Source organism: Phocoena phocoena, chromosome X, assembly GCF_963924675.1.
Source record: "Phocoena phocoena chromosome X, mPhoPho1.1, whole genome shotgun sequence".
In the NCBI taxonomy this organism is placed as follows: domain Eukaryota; kingdom Metazoa; phylum Chordata; class Mammalia; order Artiodactyla; family Phocoenidae; genus Phocoena; species Phocoena phocoena.
This window is the reverse complement of record NC_089240.1, coordinates 68,490,827-68,500,160: the sequence shown is the minus strand read 5'-3', so window position 1 is coordinate 68,500,160 and position 9,334 is coordinate 68,490,827. Positions and strand designations below refer to the sequence as shown.

The following is a 9,334-nucleotide window of genomic DNA, read 5'->3' as shown; positions in this document are numbered from 1 at the left end:
TCTGGCCCAGGCCCAGGCATGACAGCAGATAAGTGCTCTTCATTGTTACCGTACATTTGAGTATTTCCCATCCTTCTTTCTTGTCAACCTATTATTTCATGTGTATGTTTTTCATCATTAAGTAGATTATAAGATCTCTGAAAGCAAGAATTTAATTATTTTAAAAAGTAACTTTTATCACTCCTAACAATGAGAATAGCACTAAACATACAGGAGCTCATAAATACTTGTCTGTTTTTTTTGTTTGTTTGTTTGTTTGTTTGTTTTTGCGGTATGTGGGACTCTCACTGCTGTGGCCTCTCCCATTGCGGAGCACAGGCTCCGGACGCGCAGGCCCAGCGGCCATGGCTCACGGGCCCAGCCACTCCGCGGCACGTGGGATCCTCCCGGACCGGGGCAGAAACCCGCGTCCCCTGCATCGGCAGGCGGACTCTCAACCACTGCGCCACCAGGGAAGCCCCTTGTCTGTTTTTTTAATTAAAGTGTCTCTCAGGGACAATGGAAAAAGATTGACTGGGCTTCATTCTAACCTGAGAGACCCCCTGTTTCTTTCAGGACTCAACACAGACATGGCAATAATCTCCACATTGCAAAGTTCTTTAAAAGTCCAGGGTGCTCAAAAGAAGGAAGCCACTTAAAAGATACTGTATTCAAAGCTTTGGAAAATGCCCTGGATTAGAAGAATTAAATTTAAATTTCCTAATCCAATTCCTTTATTGGATTTTTTAACATGTCTTTCATTAATAGGTAATGCGAACAATAAAAATCAAAGACAATTTAAGCACAAACTACATCCCTCAACAAGTTAAAATGCAGTCACCCAGACCCTAGATAGAATCCTTGCTTTCAACCTAGAACATTTTATTTAAAACAGACTAATTTCAAGCACTATACTGTGACATTTATCATGTACAGTAATTCCATTTAGAACTTAGAGCAACCTAAAATCAAATGGCATTAGTTCTATAGAACTTAATTTAAAAATCAATCTTTTCGGGCTTCCCTGGTGGCGCAGTGGTTGAGAGTCCGCCTGCCGGTGCAGGGGACACGGGTTCGTGCCCCGGTCGGGGAAGATCCCACATGCTGTGGAGAAGCTAGGCCTGTGAGCCATGGCTGCTGAGCCTGCACGTTCGCAGCAGGAGAGGCCACAACAGTGAGAGGCCCGCGTACTGCAAAAAAAAAATCAATCTTTTCTCTTTTTCGTTTTAAGCTTTCAGAAAACATGCAACATTTGAAAAAAAAAAAGCATTCTATTTCTTTTAAAAACACAGAGCGGGATGGTCTGTCTGAACCCTAGTACAAAAGCATTTTGGTGTTAATACTTACCATGTGGGCATTTAGCCTTACAAGCTAATTACTAGATATGAGGTACTATCATCATTGGTTAAATGCCAGTGATGGATAAGAAAAAAAAACATGCCATATGGTTTACAAAAGAAGTAATAAAATTACTTAATTGTTATGGCAGAAAGTTCATCTATACAAGGACTAATGCCAAGCTTATTTATATGCTGGGCCATCTAATTACTTACCACTGGAATGCTACTGGGCTCAGATAACTAATCCATTAGGAGAAATGATTCTCCCCTGCAAAGATAGAGAACTGCCCTAGGTAGTCCCATGCCAAATTCTCAGCATTTTTGTTATACAATGAAAGAGTCATACTGACCTCCAACCCAAAATAGGCAAGGTAGTTGGGATGTAGTCATTTAGTCTCTACAGGGAGCCCATGAACTTGACCACAATAACACTTGCAGTGCTATGACTAAGTGACTATTAGAGATAACAGGAAACCCTAGAAGAACATAAAGGGAGGGTCCTTCTCCCATATCTAGGTAATGCAATTTCCTAGATATCTAGTCGGAAATCAGACTCAATTCCTAAAAGAAATTCAATAAATCAAAGACTTTTCCAGATACTTATGCTACAATCCCTGAGAGATGGAACATTTCAGCTGTCAGGTAAGAGAGATAGCTATATAAGAAGATAAAGAGAAGTTCGATGACCCAGCTGGTCTTGGTAAAGTGTGTGGTAAAGGTAGCAACCATGCCAAACAGGAGCCCAGTGAAAATGCCTCCTATTCCAACCAAAAAATATTTCCCTATCCCAGCCAAAATATCCAATGGTTTGATAGATGGCATTTCAGAGAAAGATTTGAACAACTTATAGAGCACCTTCATAAAAAAAGATTAGAGTGAATTTACCAATCAGAAGAGTCTCAACTTATGCCCTATGTATCCTTCTATTTTGAGGTTTCTCAACTTTGAAGTCCTCCAACTCCCCATTTCCTTCCCAACATGAGTTCCTAGAAATCTTCCCTACATCAAAAGATATTTCTACAAGTCAATATCAAATTATGTATGATTCTGTTTGAAAATTGTCTGATGGGCTGTGAATATATGCTTCATGGCTAAAATATTCTTATTTGACATGACTAGAAAGACTGTGGCCTCCAGAAGTTTTATCCTAGTTTTCACTTAATAAACTGATACAAGATTAGTATAGTATCAAAAAAGCATGGTTATTTTTGAAAACATATTAATGACCAGTAAATCATATTTTCTCGATTCATAAACTTATTCCTAAGACTAAATTACTCAATCCTGGTCTAAACCAGAATTCAATTCTTATTTAAATTCCAAGGGTGACCATAAGAGAACCTAATTAATTACCATGAAAGCTCATGCTTCGGATACTTATCAACAGTAACAGCATCATTAAGGAGGGATTCTCCAAACACCAAAATATGAAGCTTTCCATTCACATGAATTTCTTCAAATACAGAGAGTACAGCCACAGGACTTACTGCAGCAATCAAACTACCAAACCAAAAGTTATGGAGCAATGACACATCTTGAAGTTTGAAGTACTTCACCTGACATATGCCATAGAGGAAAAGGCCTATCCCAAATGCATTCCACATGGTTCCAACTACAGCATATGACAGAATGGTCCCTATGTTTTCAAAAAATGGCCAACTAGGCATAAAATATCCTGCATCAAGGACTATTGGTGAAAGTAAATACAAGAAAAATATATCACTGTTTATGACTGGTGGGGATTTGTCATTTAAACTGTAAATTAGTCCTCCCATGATGAGACCTACAAATATCAAGAGGCAGCTTTCAGGTACAACTGCAGGTAACTTATTATAGAGGTGAAATCCTAGAAAAGAGAAAAAAGATAGACTATTATAACATCTTTATTATCAGTCATCTCTATATGTCAGCCTTCTTCTCAAGCCTCATGATTTCAGGAAAATAGCTTCTCAGTCATTTTGCATTTTACATTTTAATAATGACTTGATAAAGATGCAGATGCATGAGTGGAGACAATTTTCTTTATAATGGAAAATATTTTTTTTCAGTGTCCACTGAATCATTTTCAAATGTGAGTACCTGTTTTAAAATGGAAACAATGCATTTATCAGCTGGCAATATTCTTCTGCTCTTCTCATGATCATAGTCAAAGACATCAGAAACTTAAAAATATAGAAATGACAACCATAATTCAAATGTCTGCTTTGAATAATAAGAGTTGAAAAGGGCTTTAGTAATAATAACTAACTCTTCATTGATGAGGAATCACAATTACTTATAAGGAAATTGAGGCCAAAGAAGTAAAGTGACTTTTCATGGCTAAATGGTAATTATGTAGCAGAACTGAGGTGACAACCCAGCCAGGTCTCCTGACTTTTAGCTCAGTGTTCCTATAATTACCCCAAACTGTCACTTGGTCTGATTGACAGATATGGACTTAACACTAATGCATACTACTCAATTATCAAAATACAATCCCAACTATAAAGTTAGTTTTTTCTCATACAATGATATGAGTCTTTCATCCCATGAGGGAAATGCAGCCATCTCTAGCAACCCACAGAGAACCCAGTTCTCTGTTTTATCCTGTATTCTTTTACCTTTGCCCACATTATATGCCACATCATCATGCTCTAGCTTACATGAAGTCTATAAATAATGACTCTAATTGTCATCAATACTCTCTGCTATAGAAAGGACCTTAATGGTCATCTGAGCTAATCCATCCCCTTCCTCTCTGCCCCAGTCACCACTAATACACTGCTGAGATCCCTTTCTAAAATATTTGTTAATTAATTTGACTACAACTTTCTCAAGGATTGAAGCTAGGTTTTACATTAATCCCCTAGCACACTGATAGCACATAGAAATAGCTCAACAGATACTTATCAAATAAATAATAAATATATTTTTAGAAAAGAAAGTCAGTTGGTTCCTAAGCTAGACTTTAAATAGTTTCAAAAGTGCTTTCACATATACTCTTCTATTTGATTTTCTCATCCAACACAGCAATGTAAATACTGTTATCCCCATATTAGAAATGATAAATATGAGGCCAAAGAAGTACTTCAATCATCTAACACATACTGATTGCCTATGTGCCAGGCACTGGCTCCTAAATTTGAGCAAATATTAAGTAGCTCAAAGTAATCTTATCTTTCCACTAAACCATGCTAGGTCTCTCTTTATCCTCTACAGAACCACTTATTTCCTCTAGGCATTGAAATAATTTGAAAACTTCTCATGGGAAAGATGGGGTCTTATTCATCTCTGTAGCCCATGGGCCCAGTATAATGCTCCACACATAAAATGTGCTCAAAAATATTTGTTGAATGAATGCTAACAAGGATTTTTTTTTAAATTTACATTCTCTTACAAGGTCACAGCAAAAAATTGTCTGTCAGTGATGGCTCAATAGGGATGGAAGACCTACTGGGAAGTCCCTTTGCCCTGTTATCCTGAAATTAACATTTAATTAGACTATTTATTACAATCAATATATCTAGTACTGAAAAAATAATTTAAAAGAAACCTAACCCTAATAACCTTAATTATTAACCCTAATAATTTAAAACAATCCACAAGTGCTAATTACTATCACCCAAAAGAGCATGTATTTCTAATCAAGGAAGCATGAGATTAGCATTCTAGTTCTGGTTTGTTGAACTTCACAAAGCATCTTCTCTCCCTGGGCCTCTGGATAAGAATGATTTCTAGGGTTTTTCCAGCTCTGACAATCTATCGTGCTATGAATCTATGGATTTTCTGTGTCATCATTAAATATTACATTTCATGAATGATAAAGCTTTGGTATCTATAAAGTCACTTAAATAACACTTTGAAATGCTGAACATGGTTTATTTTAGAATAAATTCATTTTAAAATGACAAAATTCTACAGTCTTTTATGTTTTCCTGGCATTGTTTTTGGTTCTCAACCTACTTAAAAATGTTAACTTCATCATAAATACTTTGAACTGTTAAAGGACTCTCATAATTTTAATACCACCAAGGCAAAAGGTCTGATAAATTATTAAAGAACATAAGAGGAATAACTGATAATAAATCTCCTTAGGAGAATCACAACACTAGTAAATCAGGGTGTTCATAAAGGTGAAATAGTTAAAACATAGCAGCTCTTCTTTTCTTGCTGGATTTAGTCTTTGTGTTTCCACTTAAATTCTGAGTGGTGACAAAAAGGCCTATCTTTTAAAAAATAGGAAATGGACTTGTTCCACTTTCTCACTACCTGGCAACTATAATAAGCATCCTGTGAGGAAAAAAGGTTGCCTAAAGACTCAGATCAGCTAGAATCATTCTATTAAGATTTCTCTGTTCTCCCTTTTAAAGTTATGCCTCATCTTCTCAACCCTTGAACAGCTGGGACCCTTTGCAGTCTAAGTTCCTGTGCTGAGCCCATTAATTCCACCTCCTTCTGCTGGGAGACCACCAACATTTGAACATAATCACTGCAAGAGGGTTTGAGGTATGAAGATAAAGATCCTTGTGACAGAGCTCAGGAGGCAAATATTCCACTTTGCCTTTCTCTGGTCTATTAAGGAAAAGGTGCCTTTCTTAACATCTGAAAAGGCCCTGAAAGTCCCCTCCTCCATTAGGCAACTCCCTGGGAGAGCCTTGGGGAGTTCCTCAATTATCTTTTTTTTTTTTTTTTTTTGCAGTATGCGGGCCTCTCACTGTTGTGGCCTCTCCCGTTGCAGAGCACAGGCTCCAGATGCTCAGGCTCAGCAGCCATGGCTCACAGGCCTAGCTTCTCTGTGGCATGTGGGATCTTCCTGGACCGGGGCACAGAACCCGTGTCCCCTGCATCGGCAGGAGGACTCTCAACCACTGTGCCACCAGGGAAGCCCACTCACTTACCTATCTTTGCCAGAGAGGCTAACATAATCCAGAGTGTGATCTCCAAAGGACTTTGCACATGCTGGTAATCCAGGGAAAAGAGGAGTGTGTGAGCAGACACCATCGAGGCATTTTCCTGTGTTCTTTTGGGTCCCCAGCTGCTATTTTTTGCTGTCTGGTCCCAGTAGTGCAGCATGTTACCCCCAGAGGTGCCCAGAAGATGGGAGCAGAGCTGCCCCAGTAGCAGAGGTAAGAGGAGGCCCAGCCCATGGGCCACCACCAGCTCTGCCAGCTGTGCTTGCTAAAGTACTTAATCTCCCCCCACTGCCCCCGCAGCTGCAGTTGCTCACAAATGCAGTTTACTGTCCCTGACCCTTAGTCCTGCTGTCTAGCATTTAATGGATCAGTGAAAATTCCAGCAGCTCCATGGAGTCCTAGAAGAGAAATGCTGGGCTGTTATGCCCTGGAATGAAATTAGAGCCAGAGCCAGCAAAGGGAGGAAGCTGGGACAAATTCATTGATTGACATGGAAAAGGATTTTACCCCCAGTCCTAACTCTCAAGGGAAGAAATTCACTGGGAACTGGATTCTGGCCACTTAGCAATCTATTTTCTTACTAAAGATAACTCCAATTCAGAATGGATATGGAAAACTATTCAAGAATAATTCCTAAATCTCCAGAGACTATCAAGACTTCTGCGTACGAGAATCCTAACTAGGATGCCAAATTCAAGCTGTCTTTTGGGGAAAACTCTAGAGGTAGAGCTCCTTATTTCCACAGAGAGAGGTGAAGTGGTCAACAAAATTAAATCAGCTGCTCCTGGAAATTCTAGGAGAAAAGCCTTTTCTTTTTTCTGAATAAATGGCCTAGTACTTAAGAGGGGAATAGAAATACTATTTTTATTTTTTTACCATAATTCCTATCTTCCATGTGATATCTTTCAATAGAACTTCTGAAAAAGGACAAGCACCTTCTACTCCAACTTCCACTCCATGTAAATTATGCCTTCTTTACTTGTTAATCAATTTTCTCAGGTTTCACCATGAAAAACATGTATTGATTGCTTATAAACTCAGTGAGATTTCACTAGAGAGGCCAATCTCCAGAATAGTTACATATCCTTTTGTATCATTGTGCCCTTTTCATTTTTATTATCCTCAAATTAGGCATGATTTTAAACCTGGTGTCTTCTTTTCTGTTGCTGTCCTTTGTCAAACTCTTTAGAGGACATCTTTTTACATAGATTACCAAATAGAATAGCATCAAAAATTTAATACTTACATATTTATTTTGTTTGTGGCAATTGGGGAAAAATGTAATTAAAAGTGAAATGTGATGAAATAAATTTTCACATATTGAGGTATGGGGAAGTCATTCTGTCTTATACATAAGTAAACTTGAATTTTATGCTAATTAAAATAGGCTGTGGCCTATCAAACATACATTGTACATCTGCTTTTTTTTTTTTTTTTTTTTTAAACATCTTTATTGGGGTATAATTGCTTTACAATGGTGTGTTAGTTTCTGCTTTATAACAAAGTGAATCAGCTATACATATACATATGTTCCCATATGTCTTCCCTCTTGCGTCTCCCTCCCTCCCACTCTCCCCATCCCACCCTTCCAGGCTGTCACAAAGCACCGAGCTAATATCCCTGTGCCTTGCGGCTGCTTTCCCCCAGCTATCTACCTTACTACGTTTGTTAGTGTGTATATGTCCATGACTCTCTCTCGCCCTGTCAAAACTCACCCTTCTCCCTCCCCATATCCTCAAGTCCGTTCTCCAGTAGGTCTGCGTCATTATTCCTGTCTTACCTCTAGGTTCTTCATGACATTTTTTTCCCTTAACTTCCATATATATGTGTTAGCATACGGTATTTGTCTTTTTCTTTCTGACTTACTTCACTCTGTATGACAGACTCTAGGTCTATCCATCTCATTACAAATAGCTCAATTTCATTTCTTTTTAAGGCTGAGTAATATTCCATTGTGTATATGTGCCACATCTTCTTTATCCATTCATCCGATGATGGGCGCTTAGGTTGTTTCCATCTCTGGGCTATTGTAAATAGAGCTGCAATGAACATTTTGGTACATGACTCTTTTTGAATTTTGGTTTTCTCAGGGTATATGCCCAGTAGTGGGATTGCTGGGTCATATGGTAATTCTATTTGTAGTTTTTTAAGGAACCTCCATACTGTTCTCCATAGTGGCTGAACCATTTCACATTCCCACCAGCAGTGCAAGAGTGTCCCCTTTTCTCCACACCCTCTCCAGCATTTATTGTTTCTAGATTTTTTGATGATGGCCATTCTGACTGGTGTGAGATGATATCTCATTGTAGTTTTGATTTGCATTTCTCTAATGATTAATGATGTTGAGCATTCTTTCATGTGTTTGTTGGCATTCTGTATATCTTCTTTGGAGAAACGTCTATTTAGGTCTTCTGCCCATTTTGGATGGGGTTGTTTGTTTTTTTGTTATTGAGCTGCATGAGCTGCTTGTAAATTTTGGAGATTAATCCTTTGTCAGTTGCTTCATTTGCAAATGTTTTCTCCCATTCTGAGGGTTGTCTTTTGGTCTTGGTTATGGTTTCCTTTGCTGTGCAAAAGCTTGGAAGTTTCATTAGGTCCCATTTGTTTATTTTTGTTTTTATTTCCATTACTCTAGGAGGTGGGTCAGAAAGGATCTTGCTGTGATTTATGTCATAGAGTGTTCTTCCTATGTTTTCTTCTAAGAGTTTGATGGTTTCCGGCCTTACATTTAGGTCTTTAATCCATTTTGAGCTTATTTTTGTGTATGGTGTTAGGGAGTGATCTAATCTCATACTTTTACATGTACCTGTCCAGTCTTCCCAGCACCATTTATTGAAGAGGCTGTCCTTTCTCCACTGTACATTCCTGCCTCCTTTATCAAAGATAACGTGTCCATATGTGCGTGGGTTTATCTCTGGGCTTTCTATCCTGTTCCACTGATCTATCTTTCTGTTTTTGTGCCAGTACCATGCTGTCTTGATTACTGTTGCTTTGTAATATAGTCTGAAGTCAGGGAGCCTTATTCCTCCAGCTCCTTTTTTCGTTCTCAAGATTGCTTTGGCTATTCGGGGTGTTTTGTGTTTCCATACAAATTGCAAAATTTTTTGTTCTAGTTCTGTGAAA

General features: G+C 38.3%; 1 protein-coding gene across 1 annotated transcript; it reads right to left on the bottom strand.

Annotated features, from left to right (window-relative positions):
• Positions 1-1,919: 1,919 nt before the first annotated feature.
• Positions 1,920-6,371, bottom strand: LOC136142165 (sodium/hydrogen exchanger 2-like). The gene is made up of 3 exons (XM_065900202.1): positions 6,197-6,371; positions 2,705-3,165; positions 1,920-2,174 (listed from the first exon to the last, which is right to left on the bottom strand). The coding sequence occupies exons 1-3, from the start codon at positions 6,369-6,371 to the stop codon at positions 1,920-1,922; spliced, it is 891 nt and encodes a 296-aa protein (XP_065756274.1).
• Positions 6,372-9,334: the final 2,963 nt, after the last annotated feature.